At 40.3% G+C, this 21,939-nt stretch overlaps 1 protein-coding gene across 1 annotated transcript in view; it reads left to right on the forward strand.

Annotated features, from left to right (window-relative positions):
- The window catches only part of gmds (GDP-mannose 4,6-dehydratase), a 266,812-nt gene that overhangs the window by 91,598 nt on the left and 153,275 nt on the right, over positions 1-21,939 (forward strand). The window contains exon 7 of the mRNA XM_057840440.1: positions 5,024-5,151. Coding sequence (XP_057696423.1) covers positions 5,024-5,151 — 128 coding nt within the window. The remainder of the gene's footprint in view (positions 1-5,023; positions 5,152-21,939) is intronic.

Genomic DNA, 21,939 nt, shown 5'->3' on the forward strand with positions numbered 1-21,939 from the left:
TGTGTTAACCCTTTGTACTGACTCCATGTTCCAAAAGTTTGAAGAAGGCTCACCGAAAACAGGTTGACAATTTATTTATCGACAATGGTCAAAAACAAGGCAAAAACAGACGACGGAGGAACAAGTCTGGATCCAAAACAAGGCAACATAGAAAATGTTTCCGAGCAGCAAAATCTGTGTTATCTCAGTGTCCAGTGTTTTTTAAGTCCGTGGTGGAGTAGGCCGGGCCGAAGGTGTGGCTGAGTGTTGTTTTGGGGCCATCCCTCTGTGGCCGGTTTTGGGCGGTTAGGTTCGTCCGTGGATGGGATGTGGTTGCCACAGCGACCGACGCTGATCTTGACGTCCCATGCGCCTGCTATCAACTTTGTTATCTGGGCTGGGCGTTTCAGGACAGCGCGCCCTGCTCTTTGTCCTTGCAGAACTGATTGCAAGGGTTGGTGTGTCAATCTTGCTCGTGACGCACACGTTGGGCTTCTATGATAAGCTGGCGTTGTGTATCTATTCTGCTTCTTTTCATTAAACTATGGTGTGCTATTTATTTTATATTAGGTGTGTGAAAAATAGTACAGTCCTACCGTAAATATGAGAAATGATACTATTCCCTGATTAATTATATTACGTGTGTTAGAGTAATGCAAACAGTTAGACGGTGCCTACGGGAAACGGTACCATTTTTCCATTTCCCCCTCACGAGCCCTGATAAGGTGATTCACTTTACTGTGTCCAAGGGCATGGAGTGAAGTCTGCCTAAACCAGAAACCAGGGTTCACTAAATCTGGACCTCGGTGCCACTTTTCCTGTCGTGTTTTCCACGTCTCTCTCCCCTAACACACCTGAATAAAATGATTATGTCATCAGCAACCTCTCCAGAAGCCTGATAATGATCCTGATTATTTTGATTCAGGTGTGTTGGAGGAAGGAGACATGGAAAACACGACAGGAAAACTGGCACCGAGGTCCGGATTTAGTGAACCCTGGCCTAAACTATAGTTAGATGAATGTGTTAGACTACTGCAAACAATTATATGAATGTGTTAGACTAATGCAAAAAATTATATGGTGTGTGCGAGAACGGTACCAATTCCCTTCATTTCTAAAGACAAGTGAACGTTTTTTGTAGAAATAAAAGTGCCATTTTCCAAACCTGTTTTTGGGAAATCCAAGATACATGGACAACTCAACTTTAGGATGTAATTTCTCGGAGATGAAATGTAAATAAAACAGTAGGAAAAATGAGGCAATTCTCTTTTTGATTATCGCAAAACCTCATTTTGGGTTGCAAATGCCACGATTGAACAGAAATTTAGGCTAAATGGAATGATCATGGTGTGGGAGGATTTAAATTTGGAATGGGTTTCCAATTCTATTTGTTTACCGTCATACGGGAATGTGCTCTTTTTTTAATATAATTTTTTCACACGATTGAGGATCAAATTACAAAATGTCACACATGGGGTTAGTATTGAATTCGAAACTGAAAGTAATATCTTAAATGACTCTCACCCCTCAGTTATAAAAGGTACAGAATGGATATGATTAGCAGGACGGTCTCTGGCGGACCGAATTCACATCTTTATAATTTGTCACTGTTTTGCTGGTCCAAAAAGATCCCATTTTTGCCAAATGCCATAAGCAAAATGCAACAATCTATCATAGCGCAGCATGACCAGTAGCGGGAGTTCTATCTAGCTACAGAATAAAATATCCGTTTAACTTGGCTGAGTGGTTCGCATGTCCGATTCACAGTACTGTGATCAAGGGTTCAATCCTGGACTCAGGCCTTCCTACGTTTGCATATTCTCTCCCTGCCTGTGTGGGTTTTCTCTGGGTACTCCAGTTTCCTTCTACATCCCCAAAACATGCATGGTAGGCTGATAAAGCACTCCAAATTGTCTCGAGGTATGGATGTTTGTCTCAATTCAATTCAATTATATTTGTATAGCCCTATATTACAACAAGGTTGTCTCAGAGGGCTTTACATAGTCAGTTTGATACACAGTCAGATACAGTAAATGAATGAGATGAGTTCATGTCCTGGGCATCCACCATCCCTAAACCCTCCATGGCGGTAAGGAAAAACTCCAAAAACCCATTGGGAAAAGAGAAACCTTGTGGAGAACCACAGTCAGGCGAGATCCACTCCCAGGACGGACAGGCTATAGATGCACCAGGACTGGTGATGGGTATTGGAAGAAGGAGTTCCAGTTTGTAGAGATGCAATGGGGTGAGGGAACATGAGGGGGTCCATCTAGCCAGATGAGACGGGGGGGATAACGAGGACGTCCATCCAGCTAGGGGTCATGATAGTCAGGTGGCTGCGGCTGAAAAAAATAGCAGCTCCCCCAGAGGGGAGGGGGGAAAGGGGACACCGGGTGACTGGTGATAAAGAGAAAAGTCAACTAGATATTAGAATTAGAAAAGAAAAATAAAGTAAAGACAAATGGTAAATAGAGTGAAAAACGGGATTGGACTCAGTGGCTGTACTTCCCCCAGCATTATAGCTCCTAGGTCAGCTTAGACTGAACTATGAGGCCAGTCTGTTTTCAATTAGCCTGACCATTCACCACTTGCCACAACTGGACCTTACCCAGGCCAAAGCAGGACTCTTCCTATGGTTACAGCTGGACTCTCCCATATAACATAATACACATCTCATGAACAACGGGATATTTGTCTTTTTCATTTTAGGTAGGCCAAATCGATGGTATTAAGAATCTTCTTCTTTTCCTTTCGATTTTTTCCTTCAGGGGTCGCCACAGCAAACCAGTTTTCTTGATTCTTTCGAATCTGTTCTCTGCATCCTCTGCTCTCACACAAAGTACCTTCATGTCCTCTTTAACTTAATCCATAAACGTCCTCTTTGGTCGTCCTCTAGACCAGTGGTCTCCAACCCGGTCCTCAAAGGCCCGCTGTCGGTCGTGGTTTTTGTTCCTGCCGATTCAGCACAGAAAGTTGAACCAATGAGGTTTCTGCTAAAACAAGCAGCACCTGACTACAATCAACTGATTGTACTTGTAAAACACCAGATTGGTGAAAAAGTGTTGTCATTTGTCTGGTTGGAATGAAATTCTGCAAACACATCGGCCCTTTGAGGACAGAGTTGGAGACCACTGCTCTAGACCACCTGTCAGGCATATGGAAATTCTGCATCCTTTTGCCAATATATTCACCATCTCTCCTCTGGACTTGCCCAAACCATCTCAGTCTGGCCTCTCTGCCTTTATCTACAAATCTTCTAACATGCGCCGTCCCTCTGATATAAACTAATGAAAATTGCTGCTGTGATTCCATTCTTTTAATAATCCATGTAACTTGCAATGATCCAAAGTTTTCAGCAGGCATGATACTTGTGTGTGGCCACAGCATACACATCTGATGTTGCTCACAGTGGTCCTCAGTGTGCTCAGGGAGCTTTGTGTCTGCTCATACACATGAACAATTAGAGGGAACATTGCTCGCGAACCTTGTGAGGATAAGTGGAATGGAAGATGAATGATGAATGAATGCAATATGCTTTTGCCACTAGGGGGCTCTCATGCTTTTTTGGGGGGGAGGGGTGATGTTTCATTTTTGTAGATTTTTCTAGCCAGAGTACAATGATTTGTGTGTGTTTTGGGCCTAATATGGTCATGTAATAGGTTATAGAATAGGATAATAATGACAGTTCATATAAATGACAGGAAAAATACCTTAGTTTAAAAAAAAAACATTATACAGCGGTTCCATTCGCATCCTGTGGACGATGCATGCGCGTGCCTGATGGATAACAGACGCATCTTCTCTGTGACGAATGCTATGTAACTCCGGCTTTAATCTTCCTTTTCAAGGTGCAACAAAACCTTGTTGACATGGTGGCTACACTTACTGTACAACTAGCAACATCTGCGAATGTCTTGCCTTATTTGGTCAATATTGTATGAGATAATTATTACAAATTCAATACATTCACACAATTGCGTTCATGGAGTTTCCCTGGGTCCAAATAGAGGCTCTGGTCCATGTCTGGGTGACATTAACCCGGTATCGAGTCAGAGTTGTGCTATTATCAGCAGAAGAAAAGGCAACATTCATCAACTATATGGTGAGTTTAAAACAGTCGGACAGTTCTATGAGGTTGGGGATTGCGGGAGATTGATCTTCAACAGAAGTGTTTCTAAAACAAAAATACTAAGATATAGTTTTCTTATATCTCTGACTTTTCTCTTGTCTGTTGAGCATACGATAGAAAAGCCAGCTTTAATAAGGCATTTCAACTAAGATAATGCATTCGTACACCCAACACTAAAATACTTTAATTTCCAACCTTGTAGGCCCGTATTATACTTGGACAGCTACAAATTTCATGAGCTGACTATCCACAGCATCTTTTCCCCCTGCAGCTTGAACAGAGAACACGACACCAGGCCTGAATGTTCTGCCAAAAGACCCAGGACTTCTGTAACACAGCTAACAACATATAAATCATAAGACCAAATTGTTGTCTGCGCAGATCAGAGCCATGTGTATTGTCCCTGAATATGAACACTGGCCATTTCAGAAGTTGTGCATTTGTGTTGTTGTGACACCACAAAATTACTTATAAAATTTGCACTGCAGCGGCTGAGTTTGTTGGCTGTTCTTTTGAATCTCCTTGTGTTTTTTCACCTAATAGACCCACTTTCTGATTTGGCATAATGACCAGATTTTGCACCAAGATCTTAAATTACACAGGAAAATGATAAAGTGGAGATCCACAGCTCTGGCTTTAATATAAAGTGGCAACAAACTTTACTCAGACTGGTTGATTTGATTTAATTTTGGATGAGTACTAGAAGAGCAGCCGTGCAGGGTTGGATTGTTGTACTAAGTGTTGGTTTAATATGTGTAATTGGGCATGGGATCCCAACCAACAATCTCAAAGCAATTTTTGCCTCTTCACTGTTGTGTACACTCAGCAGAGATGAAAAATGTTCATGTTTGGATGTGGTGTAATCCTGTAAGTTTGAAGTATGTGCTCGTAATGCTTTTAATCATACATTTTTAGGATCCAACTTTGTGACTCGGAAGATCAGCCGCTCTGTGGCAAAGATTCACTTGGGCCAACTGGAGAGCTTCAGTCTGGGCAACCTGGATTCTAAGAGGGATTGGGGCCATGCCGGAGACTACGTGAAGGTAGCACATATACTGTACAATAAAAGCAACACACTTAAGACCAAAGAAACTCACACAAATACGCATTTGTTTTCCATTGTTAAAATTTGACTGCCAATTTAATTATCACATCACATTTAGCCTGTTTGGGTGGTAGCCAATAATTTGTTCAATTTCATGTAGTTTTCCACAAATTTATACCACTAGTCACTCTACATGTACATTATTATTATTATTATTTTATACAAATTACTGACCGATCTGAAGAGTTGAAAGTTGCTTGCTCATGCATGAATTTAAGAAAGCTGAGACTTCTCTGGTGAAATTTACTCACTGACAGCTCTTGGCTGAAAGTACACATTTTGAATGTAACGTGTCTGATCGTTGCCAAAATTGATGTGCACTTCTCTATTAATTCCTACTTAAATCCCTGAAAATATTAATGGTGGTTAGGGCTGCAGTTATCGATTATTTAGATAATCGATTATTCTATTGATTTGTTAGTTTGAATAATCGTGTAATCAGATACTAAATATTTCTTGCGATACAGAATACATTTTAGGATATATAAAACAAACAAGTGTTCATGCTTGCAATACTATTTATTTTGGCTTGATTTAAAAAGAGCATTCAAAAACTTCATAATGTATTGAAGGGACACGGGGTACGGGGCCGATACATAGAGGGCATTTCTTCGTCAAAGCTGACCGAGTGGAATCACAGACAAAGAGCTTTTTCCGTTGAAAATTCTTGTGAATAAATGCTTCAATCCTTGAATTCTGTATAGATATGAACGTGAAACAGCCTTGACTGTTGGTTAAAAGCAAAAACAACCTGGCAGTTAGCAGTTATTCTACGTAAATATTGCGAAGTATAATGCCAATGCTGTTGTGGCCAATTTCTCCTGCTGATTTTTTTCACGTTTCAAAATGCATGTTATGGTACGGAAAATGTAAAAAACGTACAGTTAGCATTTATTTTACGTAAATATTGTGAACTATGATGCTAGTCAGTCAAATTAGCGGCCGCCATATGTAAACAAATAGCTTTTTCTGTTGAAAATTCTTGTGAATAAATGCTTAAATCCCCAAATTCTTTATAGATATAAATGTAAAACAGTCTCGATTCTTGGTTAAAAGCAAAAAAAAAAAAAAAAAAAAAACGGACAGTTAGCATTTATTTGACGTAAATATGTCGAATGTGCTGCTAGTCTTTAAGTCAATGTGGAGGCCCCCTTAGTACAACAAAGAGCTTTTTGCGTTGAAAAATCTTCTGAATAAATGATTAAATCCCTGAATTTTTATAGATATGGATGTAAAACAGTCTCGATCCTTGGTTAAAAGCAAAAAAAAAAAAAAAACTGGCAGTTAACAGTTATTCTACGCAAATATTGCAAAGTATAATGCCAATGCTGTAGTGGCCAATTTCTCCCGTTGATTTTTTTCACGTTTCAAAATGCATGTTATGGTATGAAAAATGTAATAATTACCTTGAATCCTCGAACATATCACTCCTGAGACAATCCTTCCTGTTTGTATGCAGTACAGCTTTCGTACTTTTTCAACCTAAATCCGGTGTTAGGTCGCTGCATGTGACCGAGTGCTAATAAATGAAGCTGAGTGTGGGAAGGCGTGACGCAGTGTCTGGGGAATGTGTCACGTCAATATATTATGAAGTCTAGGGAGCATTGAATACAAATACAAAATAAAATGCCTGAGTGTTTCTTCGAACTATGCAGAATTGCACTTTAATTCCACAAGAGCAATATATTTTGGCTTACTTTCAAAAGAGCATTGAATGCAAATACAAAATAAAATTCCCGAGTGTTTCTTCAAACTACACAACATTTTATTTCACATGAGCAATAAATGCATTTAAAAATAAAATAAAGCTTAGACTCAAATGATATAAAAAAATCTGCGTACAACAAAAGGAAATTGGCTAACTTGCATTGCAAAGGTCCACTATCTTAAATGTTATAAAATGCTTTCTTTTTTTTTTTTCCAAATGCTCTCAGCATATTGTTCAAACACATATTTACACAAAAAAAGATAAACATACTTCTACAAGAAATAATGAATGCATAAAGAAACATATTAGCTCAAACAAAAACTTTGCTTTGTTGGTCTTAACAGGGAGCAGCTGGATTCAGCCATGTTAGGCGAGTTATGGCTTATGGCACTGTTGCCACTGATGGTCAGTCTATCCACCCAAATCAATAAAACAAAATGGAAACACTATCAAAACGAACTATAACGCCACTATTTAAACGAATCCTCAAAGCAGCAAAATTTGAATTGAAGCTTTTTTCTAATTGAATTACTCAAGTTAATCGAATAATCATTGCAGCCCTGATGGTGGTACTTGCCTAACACGGCAAAGAACCAGTGTTACCAGTGTTACGTCTTCCTCTGGCTTTACATCAAGTGGACCAGTTCCTCATTTATTAATTATCTTATAAGTAAGATAATTTGAGTGTTTAGTGCCCATGGATGTGTTCTTAATTTAACAATATTGCTTAAAAACAACCTACAAAGTAGTTAAAACTCAGCTTCTCGACTTCTACAGGGTAAATTTCCCTCTTTTTGTCTCTGACTTCATCACACTTTCGTTTTGGGTAAGTGGGTATTCCAAAATTTGCAAAACCCCACCAGAAAGTTTAAAATCTTTTATGAACAGTGTGTACTTAATCAATATCTAATGTTATGAAAAGTTATTTGCCCCGGTTTTGGACGGGAAAAAAAAATCTTCCATCTGTTGTTCATCTATTTAGATTTCCCTCGTCGCTACTGAATGAAAATTTCCAATAGGAAACCAATAGCACCAATAGGAATTTATTTATTCATTGACTTCATTTGCTGCTCATCACACAGAGCATCCATCTATCTGCTTGTAATCAGTATTGATCAGCAAAACTCTCTTCATCCTGTATCCGCGCCTTTTATCCCCATACTCTTTTGACATGGCGTCCCTAATGTTCAGACTGAGTCATCACTGTCAGTCCGACAGAATAGGCTGACAATCTTGTATTCCTGAAACAATTCATTTTTCATGTATTCATTCATTTCAACCCTTTGCAATTTAATGCATCTATTTGGTCACGGGCTATTGTGTTTTACACTTGTTTAGCATGCTTTTTTCTCCTCAATCTTTTTTGGGGTCTGTGTAAGACATTTCTATATATATTTAAGAAAACACAGAACAGATCTTAGAAAAGATATAAATTATCACGGTATAAACCTGTGTTTATATTTGATAGCTATGGGAGTGGTTAACAACATGAAAATTATAGGGTTGATAATGAGAACAGAATAAGCAGTTTTAATATGAGTAAGGCTCAAAAGTAATGAAAACCACTGACAAACTTCACCGTAGTCAGCACACACATTTGTAATGTCCAGAGATAACAAATTGTATGAACCACCTGTTTAGTTACGTCAGCAACAACCTCCAGAGGGCAGGAGTGAAGCTAACACAACCTGTTTGCTGAAAATATCTGGAACTACAGACCAAAATATGAAGTCCACTCAATGGCAAGACTAATGGGTCAAGCTTTAAGTGCCTATGACAGCAAAAAGCATGTTTATTTCATATTTCACGCAGTATTTTATGCCCCTGAATGAAATGGACCGCTTGGATGTGTGTGGAAGCGATCGATATATTTATTTAATTTTTTTGAATCCCGCACCATGAAAATGAGTGACTTCCTGGATTGACGAAGAATGCGAATGTGACGTCAGTGGGATAATCATCTTCACTATACAGCCAATACTACAGTATGCAGAATGACTGCGGATTCAGCTGATTTTGTGGATTATTTCGTTTATTTTTCGCATCATGCCAGCCCAATGTGCTGCAGGCTTTTTTTTTGCTGCAAGAGGGAGAGGCATGTGAGCCTTTTTGGGTTTCAAAAAGTTCACGTTCACTGCGGCTAATGGCCATAACAAGTCCGACAACTGTGGGACTATTGTGAGCTGAGTAAGGTACGTGTCTTATATCATGTCAAATACTGGGAACATGGCACAAGTTTTAATAAGGAGGTGGCTTGCATTTTGTGGGTGAAAATACCTGTACTCCCTGTCCACCGAAAAGGCCACACGGCTGACGACTGGCGGCTTGTTGCACACCATGGTCGCCAGGCGATAAAAGGCGTGCCCGCCGAGAATGCGCTTTCCTCGGCTTGGCCATGAGCAGACCCCCACTCCGATGTCAACCGGTTTGTCCGGCGGTCATTTACCAGCTGCGTCCTCGGCAACAAGCACTCTTGCCTGTAGCAGGGGGACGACGTGCCGAAATTTGCTCACTGCCGGGGGCTGGCCGATCGGTGAAGACTATCAACCCCATGTGTGACATGAGTCCGAAAGGGGAGAATAAGACTTGGAAAAGCTGCTCGATTTAGGTTAGCGTGTTGGCTAGCTGTCACGCATCCTGTTTTGTTTACGCTCTTTCCTCCGTCTTCAAAGCCGGGGCAGGGTAATAACAAAAGCCCGACTAACTCAGTGTCATAAAATACCATTCCGGTGAGGAAGAATTCGGCAGTTTTGACCATATGTAGTAATTTTGCCTTTTCGTACTGAATAAATGCATTTTAAATATTTCATATTCCATTTAGCAAAAGACTTACTTGTCGTGACCGTACCATTTATTTAGCAATTGGGAAAAAATGCAGTACTTAGATAAAAAGAACATCCTGTAAAAATATTCAAGTAGTACATTTTATTGCTCTGTCGTATTTTCCTCGTTCTGAATCTTCCCCTCCAATGGGCTGAATTCTTAATCAGATAAAATCAAGACACTGCCGACGTCATCATCCAGCTGGGGACACTAGAGCGCTATAATGACAGGCGGGTCTAAACGGCAGATTAAATGACTAATTTCTCGTCATCTGCGTTTTGCCAAATTGTTGTATTTTGTCAATCGTCTCAAAATAAGGATTCTAATTTACATAATAATGCTATTCAAAATTTCTTTCATGCTTTCACAGGCTCTTTGTCTAAGAAATACAATACTCATTTTTCTTACACAACACTCAGTCAAAACGCAACCATGATAGTATTCAATGTTACAAAATATACTGAGGGGGTGTATGGGGGGGTAAACAAGCTCGGATTAAAAGATCAACTCTCCAGCTCCCCAAATCTCTCGGAAGGTCTGGCTTTACCAGACTTCCGACGATACTACAGGGCTAGTAATATTAGCAAAATCCTTTACTGGAATACAGGCATAGCAAACAACCGACCTCGCTGGGCATGTATGGAATTATCATCCGCACGTTTTTCATTGTGGTCGGTGGTATGCGCAGAGTTACCTTTTCCCATTGAAGATATATCTCAAAATTTTATAGTCCTCGAGACTTTAAAAATATGGAGGCAATTCAGACAACAGTTTGGACTGCACATTGGATCAAGACTAGCCCCGGTAGGCCAAAATCACTTATTTCTTCCGGCGTGTTCCGACCTAGCCTTTGACACGAGGTCGAAAAAGGGCCTGCAAATTCTAGACGATTTTTATATTGATGGCATATTTCCCTCATTTGCTGACTTGTCAAAGAGGTTTACACTTCGAAGCTCTCATTTATTCCGTTACTTCCAGATACGACATTTTATTCAAAAACCTTTCCCTCATTTTCCATATCACCGACCTGAAACGCCGATGGATGCCCTTCTTGTACTCAAACCAACACAGAAAAGCTTATTGTCTACTTTATATGGTTTAATTTTTAAAATCAATCCAACTTTTTTAAAATACTCTTAGAACAACGTGGAACCAAGACCTCAACATTAATACAGTACATCTGATGAACAATGGAACAACATGCTTCATCTTGTTCATTCTTCATCAATTTGCTCCAGACATCAACTCTTACAGTGCAAAATTCTCCACAGGGCTCATTTTACAAATGCGAGGTTGGCCAAAATTTTTCCGGGAAGATCTGATGCTTGTAATAGATGTAAACTCTCACCAGCCAATCATATACATATGTTTTGGTCATTCCCCAAACTAGTTGTCTTTTGGCAAACTGTATTTGACACTTTAGGAAAAGTACTTTGCACTAAGCCAGGGGTGTCCAAACTTTTTGCAAAGGGGGCCAGATTTGGTGTGGTAAAAATGTGGGGGGCCGACCTTGGCTGACGTATTTTACGTAGAACAATATATTTAAGCAAATTTTAGCAAGCCATTCTGTGTGTCACATTTGCTTTATTATTATTTTTTTAGTTAATAATTTCAACAATCTCGCAACCAGCCTTTGTGGCGTTCTCTTTCGATTCTCGGGATCTTGCGAAATACTGCTGCTGTGAAATTAAACTAGCTTCAAGTTTCTTCAATTTCTCGCTGCGTATCTTCCCTGTAATCTTGTCGTACATGTCAGCGTGTCTTGTTTGGTAATATCGCCTCACATTAAACTCTTTAAAAACAGTGACTGTTTCTTTGCAAATGAGGCAGACACAGTTGTTGCGTATTTTAATGAAGAAATAGTCCAATTTCCACCTATCCTTGAAGTGTCGGCCGTCGCAGTCAACTTTTTTGTTTTGTTGTTGATTGTTGCCATTTTAGAAACTTGGAAGTCAAGGGTCAATGTTGCTTGAAGGGCTGCTGCCTTTTATTAGGTACAGTAAATGAGGATCAGCATTTAATGTGTAAGCTACTTCATATGCTGGTAGCAGTACTGCTGACCAATTTATTAAGTCTGTGTGCGGGCCAGACGTTATTGATCTTATGACAGAGGCTGGGGGCCGGATGAAATTTGACCACGGGCCGCATTTGGACCCCGGGCTGCACTTTGGACATGTCTGCACTAAGCTGAATCCCGACCCCCTAATGGCAATTTTTGTAACATCTCCCTCACCCGCTTTGTCCAAACCATCAAGAAAAGTGATTGCTTTCACAACACTACTTGCTAGGAGGCTAATTCTCCTTAAGTGGACTCACTCATCCCCACCTACACACAATAAATGGATCCAAGAAATCCTGCAAAACCTGATTCTTGAAAAAATTAGATTTTCCTTAAAGGGTTCCCTCCAAACCTTTGACAAATTCTGGCAACCCTTTCTACTCTACATAGATTCCATACCTATTGAAGCTGAAAACCATTGAGCTACTAACACCCCCTCCCTTTTTTATTATTATTATTATTTTATGTGTTTTTATTTTATTATTATTATTATTTTAATTTTTGTTTTTACCATTTATTTATTTTTTTAAATTTTATGTGTATGTGTGGTGTGCAAGTTGTGTATGAGAACGTCTGCTGTCTTGATCATGCCGGGGAGGTACCCTTATCTTGACCTTATTGGAAAGAAGCTTACCTTGTGTTATCAAAACCTTATCTACCACCAACTATCATTTATGTGTACCCTTGTTGTGTTTTGTCTGTACCTATCCAATTAATGTGTGAAAATTCAATTAAAAAAAAAGTTGGGGGGAATATATATATATATATATATATATATATATATATATATATATATATATACTGAATAATGGTGGAAATGTGACAAAATTGTACTGCATGGAAGCTCAACAGCATACAGATGTTCACATACCATTTAAATTTTTCTCTATAAGAAATATGTGTCCCCTTTGAAGCATTCTATGAGTTTTTAAAAATTATTTTGATTCATTTATTTTCATTAAGAAGAGTACTAGAGATGGAAAGCAAAAGGAAGTGGGTGTGGTAGAATACTGCATGCTGTGAGGCCATAGACTTCACTGATTTCCCACAGCTTACCCATGGCCCAGATCGCTACAAGCCCCCTCTATCCTTCCTTGTTCACCCTCAGAAGACAGAGATTTTAAGAGAATGATGTATCCTGCACGATGATGACAGAAATATAGTGTTTTTGTTAATGTCACGGTGCCAGCAGAAAGCAGAGAGAGGAGTGGGGAGATGAAACGAACAGGGGTCACTCCATCCAGGATCATAAGGCGCTGACTGTTTCTAAATGTCTGTGTTTCCCCCCGTTTATGTGTGTGTTGAGAAAACATTCCTCAAAGTCAAAGCATGAGATAGGTTAAGTTTGGAACGTGTGTGTGTGGCTGTGTAGATGAAAGTCTCAACAGGCGACCATGTCTAACAGAAGGCCTCTCACAGTGCACTATGTTATTATTCTGTGGTGATGGTGGCATAGGTAGCAGGGAACATTCTTTGAGATGGGAGTAAAGTTTAAGAGTTCAAAGTGCAGATCAGATTGTGGTTTAGGCATGGCAAATATATATCGTTGGCTATAGATGGAGGCTTTTATACGGATTAAAAGCCTAATCGGAATAAAAATGCTTCATACATGTACACACCCATTTGGAATGTTCTAATCCAATCCAGCCCATCCGGATCAAGATTCTATTCCGAATGAAAGGGGTGGTCTATGTTGATTCGTAATCCGATCAGCGTGAATGAAAACACTTTATTCCAAAATTTCGGAACAAACCGTCTTCACCCTGCATGTCTTGATGTTAGTATATGCAATTGTTATTCCCAGAAGATAGTAGAAGCAGAATGAGCGCAAGACTGGGTAGGTGCAACTTGCGCAAGACTAAACTGGTCTGTTTCTGAGACAAACCTGTTGCTGGAGATATTAAACAGTCTTAGAATCGTTGAAAGACTTGATGATGGAAGAACGGGAATAGTACACGAAATAACGCTGGCGTTTAATGTCGAAAAGGACAGAGCAATCGTTTGTTGACATGGAAGTCAGTACAGCCTCTTCATAGGGCTGGGCGATATGGCCTTAAGTACGTATCACGATAAATTGAGCAGATTTACCTCGATAACGATAAATGACGATAAATTCGCCCAAGCAAACTGTTCTATAATTTGAAAATTTGAATCAATGCATGGAATACAAATTAACAGTTTCTCGTTAAATTTACCAGCTTTCAATTTAACAATTGCACATGCAGTCTAAAAATTAAGTATTAAAAAAAAATCTTGTAAACAATAAGAATTCTTGTGTGAATATTTATAACAGCTTGTATGACTTGAAAAATATCATCACTTGAGTTTCATTAAATTCATTCCGCATTGTTATACACTAGATAGTTGCATACGTTTGGATATTTAGAATAGATACAAATACGACACATCCACCCGTCCCCCAGAAATTATACTTAATTAAAAAATAAAATGTTTCACAAACCTTTCCTTTCTTTTATTCGGCTCAATTATTTACATCTTATGATTTTGGAAATCCTTACAGTATGCAATAAATAATATTCCTGTTCCCAAGCACTGTGCTTACTGTACTGTAATTTTTACAAAAAATAAATACATAGTTACTCCCCGTCATCTAGGACGAGCCACTTACAAGACTACCACTGTTGTGTATTACAAATACTGCTTTGAACACATCTTCACAGACAAAAGCAATGACACAGGCTTAAAGAGGTCAACTTTAATTGTGTAAATCACACTTAATGACGACACGATCTCCTGGTTGAAATAGACGACATCCACTTAATTCTATTGAAGATATGTAATGCTGAGGCAATTTGTCAACTTTACTTTTAAAAAGAAACGTGCACTGTTTATCCAGTAGATGGGGCTCTTGCAGTGTGTCAAACAGTGATTCAATTTAGGGCAATTGTCTTAAAAGTGGTTCATTGTATCAGAAAGCCTTTTTCCATCCCTATCTGGAACCCGTCAAGAGTTTACTTAATGTCGGGTGAAAGTTTGGCGAAGCTAACTTAAGCCTGACTTCATCCCGTTTACTTGTAGCGTTAGCCGCTAGCGTTAGCAGCTAGCGTTAGCCTACCGGGCTTCTGTTTGATTGGCTTCCTGAAAACCATGTGACTCCATACGTAAGCACATTGTCTGTTTTCTTAAAGGGGAATGAACATAGCCGAACAACACAGAGTCAAAGCGGGATGAAAAGACTATATTTTCTTCTTTTATTAAATTACCGAATTTACCGACATGGTCAAAATTACGTCGGTCATCGTGAAGAATTTCGGTAACGGTAAATTTTCGGTTTACCGCCCTGCTCTACCTCTTCATCTACTACTATTTCCAGTTTATTCTGTAATGCAGCCTTCAAATGCTCTGGGAAAGATGACCCTTACCACCACTTTACCTTGGCTTAACACATTGGTAATTACGAGTACTTCCTGTTCATGTGCTTTTGTTGTCGGACCAAGAATAATAGCAGGACCTCATTTTGATTTGTTGCTTGGACAAAGCTGTTTTATACCTCTTAATTCATCTACTTCAACAATAAGAGAATGTATGCAAATGTTGCATTTTTCCTTGTAACAGAACTTGTAACTTGGTCAAAAAATAACTTTTATAAATATGTACACAACGTTATTATGATGGTGTAAAAAAACAAACTGATGATAAATCTTCTTAAAAATCATAGTTTCCTACTGTATTTACCATAATTACAATACCATACAAAGGCAGCATCAATCTGCACATATTAAAACAATCTGTTCCGACCGCAGGTCCGATGCATGAACGTTCTAATCGGATCAATATTTTTAGTGTCCATAAAAACAGTTTATCCGGTCACAATTTTAATCCGAAAACTGATCTGATAAAAGAAATTTTGTGCATGTAAACGTAGTCATTGGTAAGAGTATCTGTACATGCTATATCTGATGAGTACAGAGCTGTCAGTCAATCTTTAAATTGGCACTGCATTTTAGCCTACCGTATTTTTCTAACTGTAAGGCGCACTGTTCATGAACAAGTTTATTTTTTACACAAGGCACACCACGTTATAAGACGCACTTGCGTTCAGTCTGCTAACCTACTCCATCAAATTGTGATACCTCAGCTGTACAAAGTCATAGAGAAAGAGGTCGCAGAGCGTAGTAAGGACAACAGAGAAGATCATTGGCTTCCCTCTCTCCTGGACATCTACAGCTCCCGCTGCCTCAGTAAAATTTAAGAAAATTATTAAGAACACCCCGGCCATCACCTCTTGAGATGTTACCCTCAGGCAGGCCTTACTGGTCTCTAAGAATAAAGAAAACCAAACTCAAAAACAGTTTTTATCCAAGAGATTTAGAGAGAATTCACACTCATCCAGATTGTTCAAATTACAAATTTTTTATTGTACACTTTATGCCTGACCCAGGCTACACGATTTCTTTGGTTGTTCCCACCTATCGCAGTGTCAGATTTACTGACATTAGCCCCTTTCACACACACCTAAACACACTTTAAATCCCGTGATTTGAATATGTAGCCCTTATGTGTGAATTCAATTTCCCGGGTCGACTGACACAGACATTTACCGAGTCGTTTCTTAGTATAATGTCCGGGACTTTCCCAGGAAGCGGTATTTGTGAAAGCAGGCATTAAATTCCCGGGTCACAACATGACGTAAATATAATGCGGGGCCAATCGTCATTTCCTCATTCTTTGCAGACGAAACGAAGACGAAAACCAGTCAACAAACATCGCAATTATCAACATGGCGAGCTGGAAATAGCAAAATTAAACTGAAAACGTAAGTAAATTAAATTGCTGCTAGATCGTAAAGCCAAAGAAGAGAGTCCATCATCCATCTTTGGAAATGTGTGGTTTATTTTGTTCCTGATGCCGACCAAAAATGACATAATGTCCGGGTTATTAAATAGCACCAACCGCCCTCCCTGCACAGAGAGCACCAAGTCATCAATAAGGAACAAGTCTGTGAAAGTGTCCGATCCGCGTCATTTCCAGAATATCTCTTCATTTGTGAAAGCAATGGCGCGGATAAACCCCACGTCACCTTACACGGGAATTTACAGGGATATAAGTTTGAAAGGGGCTATTGTGTCATTATGTCACAGTGTTTCTTGGAATGAACAAGTTATCACACTACAAGACCAGAGCCTGCCTGATCATCACGTACTGCTGCGAAGAGCGCGGTCTGACAGTTTTACGTCATTGGGAAGTGGGACAAGCAGCTGTCAATCAGTAATGACGGCGGAGGCACTTTATATCATAACAGTGACCGTCGACTGCTTTGCCTGGATACACATATTCGCTATAAACGAGACAAAAAAATGGGATTCAATGTTTATTTCTGCCTCGGTGATGGAGAAACACAACTGTGAGTTGTATCAACGTCTGCAGTCAACGTGTCACACGCTGCCGGTGAAAATTGCTCACGGGAAAAAGCACACACCGGCCACAAAGTTACGCTCTTGGTCAATATTCAGTTACAAATAGTTGGACGTGCCATAGGATGCGGCACGGCAAGCAGAAATTCTGACATGCCAAACTTCCTGTGACGTGGTCGTGAGAGGTCCGAAATGCCAGATTGGCAGTCGGTGGATCTGCTGCACTATTCGAGAAGTCGTGATCCTCCTTTTCAAAATATCAGTCAATGATTCTCCACAAAGTGTCTGTCGAGCTAAAATCTGTCTGAAATCGTGAAGTCTGAGTCAGGCATTGTACCACTGGGCACTTAATTATCACAATGTGCAAATAAGGTGCAAAGGATTATAGAAGGCACAGTCAATTTTGGGAGAAAATAAAGATTTTTGAGTGTGCCTTATAGTTTGAAAAATTTGATATTTAGAAATCCGAAAGTCAAATTACAGTACATATGATTAATGAAAAGTTCTTGAAATACTTTTTTGTACCTTTTAATCCCTCATTCCATATTCTGTTCACTTGTCTGGCGTCATGTTGTGAAGGCAGTAGCCTAATCAGAGAAGAGAAGGCCAGATTTCCCACGGCCCAACCACTTGATCTCACTCGTTCAAGCTGATCTGAAGGCGTACCTGGGTTGACAAGGAGACATACTGTAGGTGGGTAGCAAGTGTGGTTAGTGCAAGAAGTAAACTAGCAACCAAAACGAAATCAAACATTTGGGAAAGGTAGAAACCACATAAAAGTTATGTTTTATTGTATTTAACTCACCCCGAGTACCTGGGATTTGAATGTACCTGTACCTGCCCATCCTGTCTAACATTGAGTCAAATTAAGAAAGCTCAGTTGAAAAACTGCTCAGGTTGAGTAGCAGTGCACTGAAAATAACCCCAAACCAAGGAAACAAGTTTAGTCAAATCAGCCCTGAGGCTAAATCTACACAATGATGGTGGTCCAACCAAGGTCAAGGCTGAATCGTTGTGAGACATGGAGCTACAGTGCCTTGCAAAAGTATTTGGCCCCCTTGAACCTTGCAACCTTTCGCCACATTTCAGGCTTCAAACATAAAGATATAAAATTTAAATTTTTTGTCAAGAATCAACAACAAGTGGGACACAATTGTGAAGTCGAACAAAATTTATTGGATAATTTAAACTTTTTTAACAAATAAAAAAACTGAAAAGTGGGGCGTGCAATATTATTCGGCCCCCTTGCGATAATACTTTGTAGCGCCACCTTTTGCTCCAATTACAGCTGCAAGTGGCTTAGGGTATGTTTCTATCAGTTTTGCACATCGAGAGACTGACATTCTTGCCCATTCTTCCTTGCAAAACAGCTCGAGCTCAGTGAGGTTGGATGGAGAGTGTTTGTGAACAGCAGTCTTCAGCTCTTTCCACAGATTCTCGATTGGATTCAGGTCTGGACTTTGACTTGGCCATTCTAACACCTGGATACGTTTATTTTTGAACCATTCCATTGTAGATTTGGCTTTATGTTTTGGATCATTGTCCTGTTGGAAGATAAATCTCCATCCCAGTCTCAGGTCTTGTGCAGATACCAACAGGTTTTCTTCCAGAATGTTCCTGTATTTGGCTGCATCCATCTTCCCGTCAATTTTAACCATCTTCACTGTCCCTGCTGAAGAAAAGCAGGCCCAAACCATGATGCTGCCACCACCATGTTTGACAGTGGGGATGGTGTGTTCAGGGTGATGAGCTGTGTTGCTTTTACGCCAAACATATCGTTTTGCATTGTGGCCAAAAAGTTCAATTTTGGTTTCATCTGACCAGAGCACCTTCTTCCACATGTTTGGTGTGTCTCCCAGGTGGCTTGTGGCGAACTTTAAACGAAACTTTTTATGGATATCTTTAAGAAATGGCTTTCTTCATGCCACTCTTCCATAAAGGCCAGATTTGTGCAGTGTACGACTGATTGTTGTCCTATGGACAGACTCTCCCACCTCAGCTGTAGATCTCTGCAGTTCATCCAGAGTGATCATGGGCCTCTTGGCTGCATCTCTGATCAGTTTTCGCCTTGTTTGAGAAGAAAGTTTGGAAGGACGGCCGGGTCTTAATAGAATTGCAGTGGTCTGATGCTCCTTCCATTTCAATATGATGGCTTGCACAGTGCTCCTTGAGATGTTTAAAGCTTGGGAAATCTTTTTGTATCCAAATCCAGCTTTAAACTTCTCGGCAACAGTATCTCGGACCTGCCTGGTGTGGTCCTTGGTTTTCATAATGCTCTCTGCACTTTAAACAGAACCCTGAGACTATCACAGAGCAGGTGCATTTATACGGAGACTTGATTACACACAGGTGGATTCTATTTATCATCATCGGTCATTTAGGACAACATTGGATCATTCAGAGATCCTCACTGAACTTCTGGAGTGAGTTTGCTTCACTGAAAGTAAAGGGGCCGAATAATATTGCACGCCCCACTTTTCAGTTTTTTATTTGTTAAAAAAGTTTAAATTATCCAATAAATGTTGTTCCACTTCACGATTGTGTCCCACTTGTTGTTGATTCCTTGACAAAAAAATTAAATTTCATATCTTTATGTTTGAAGCCTGAAATGTGGCGAAAGGTTGCAAGATTCAAGGGGGCCGAATACTTTTGCAAGGCACTGTATGGTATGGGCTAATGTGATAAAGCCATGACTGAAGTGGATAAGTTTTTAAACTGTCAAAAAAAGCCACAATGATCATGGTGTGGCTAAGAAACCTATTTGAGACGTTCCAGGTTTCCTGTGGGAATTGCCAACATTTTAGTTCTGGTAAATAAGCCTCCGGCTTTTGGGAAGCCAAACAGAAGCCTAAGGTACTGAGTTTAACTGAGGTGGAGTAGGAAGAGAGCTGGGGGGTGAAATATAAGATGAGGGGAGAAACAAGTATGTGTTTGTTGAACATTATGCATACATGAGCAATCTCTTGTGCTGAAAGTTCATCTGCACTGCAGACCATCAAAGTCAGGGACTATATTATGACCTTGGTCATTTTCATTTTTTTCACATGACATTGAAATATTCATACAGCCAGTTTCAGCACTGTTGCCATGGTAAATCTAAACAACTGGCAGTTTGTAAACAGAACCCATGTGTCTGCTTCAGCCAGACAACTGCTTTTCCTTCTCTTCTTTCCCCTACTTCTCACCCTACCCAAGACAGGGAAATTGTTTCTAATTGGCTGTGGATAAATTGCACGTGGCAGGAGTTGTGTGCTGCCTGTCCGCTATAATGACCTCTGAAGGCGTGCGCCTGGCTGGCCATCACCTCAGCCACGTATCGGGTATCTCATCTCGTCAGGCAGCTAGTCCTATAGCTGCACAGCTTCTTTCATTAAAGGAGACAGGCTCTATGTCCAAGAGATGAACATGTTTTGGTCCAAAATATGTGAACTAACCTGAGAACAAAAGCTAAATACCCTATGAAGATGCTAGAAGCTTGTAGAGGAAGCTCATAAGAAAATAAGGGGAAAAAAAGGGCAAGAGTCCTGCACCAAGATGGTCTGAAAGGCCACTCACTGGTACCATTACTCTTAAAGACACAAATACAGATTATAGTTTGCAAAAAGACACCAAGACAAAGATCTTAACTTCTGGAGATGTGTCCTGTTGTAGGATTATACTAAGGTGGTTCTCTTTAGCCATAATGACCAACGTTACATCTGTAGGAATGGGAATGTCTTTCCTCACCTTCCCCCCATCACTCTGGTAGGGTGGGTGGCTGTTCATCTCAAGCTCGGGTCCTCTTCCACAGACCTGAGAGCTTGAGGGTCCTGCGCAGTTGCGCGACCTGCTTTTCCTAGGACTGTGCTCTACAGGATGGAGATTTCTGATGTTTCACCAGGTATCTGCTGAAGCCACCAGTGTGGGGGACACGGCCCCTATTGCTATGACTACAGATACAAATGTCGCTTTCACCTTCCAGGCTCTCTCCAGCTCTTCCGTGAGCCCTTGGTATTTCTCTAGTTTCTCATGTTCCTTTCTCCTGACATTGCCATTGTTGGAGATGGCTACATCGATCACAACGGCTGTCCTCTGCTGCTTATCTATGATCATGATTCCAGTTGGTTGGCCACGACCATTTTATCACTCTGTATCCAGAAGTCCAACAGGATCTTAGCCCTCTCATTTTCCACCACCTTGGGAGGTGTTTCCTATTGTGATCTAGGGGTCCCCAGTCCATACTCTGCACATGTTTCTGAACACTATGCTGGCAACTTGGTTATGGTGTTCCATGTATTCTTTTTCTGCCACTATCTTACATCCTGCTATAATGTGATGGACTGTTTCAGGTGCCTCTTTGCACAGCCTGCACCTGAGATCCTGCCTGCTGTGGCATATCTGGGCCTCTATTGCTCTAGTGCTTAAGGCCTGCTCCTGTGCTGTCATGACAAGCACCTCTGTGGTGTCTTTGAGTCCAGCCCTCTCCAACCATTGGTAGGACTTGTTCAGATCTGCCACTGTCGGTGGTACATGCCATGCAGAGGTTTTTCCTCCTATGATGGTTCCTCCAACTCCTCCTTTTCCAGTTTCCAGTGCCTGAGACATTCACTTCGTCTCTTGGGGCCAACTTTGTGATGTAATCCTGGAGCTTGGATGTTTCGTCTTGAATAGTGGTCCTGATGCTCACAAACCCTCGACCTCCCTCCTTGCGCTTAGCAAATAGCCTCTGAATACTGGATTTGGGGTGCAAACCTTTGTGCATGGTGAGCAGCTTCCATGTTT

The sequence above is a fragment of the Corythoichthys intestinalis genome, chromosome 7 (assembly GCF_030265065.1).
Source record: "Corythoichthys intestinalis isolate RoL2023-P3 chromosome 7, ASM3026506v1, whole genome shotgun sequence".
NCBI classification, from domain to species: Eukaryota; Metazoa; Chordata; class Actinopteri; order Syngnathiformes; family Syngnathidae; genus Corythoichthys; species Corythoichthys intestinalis.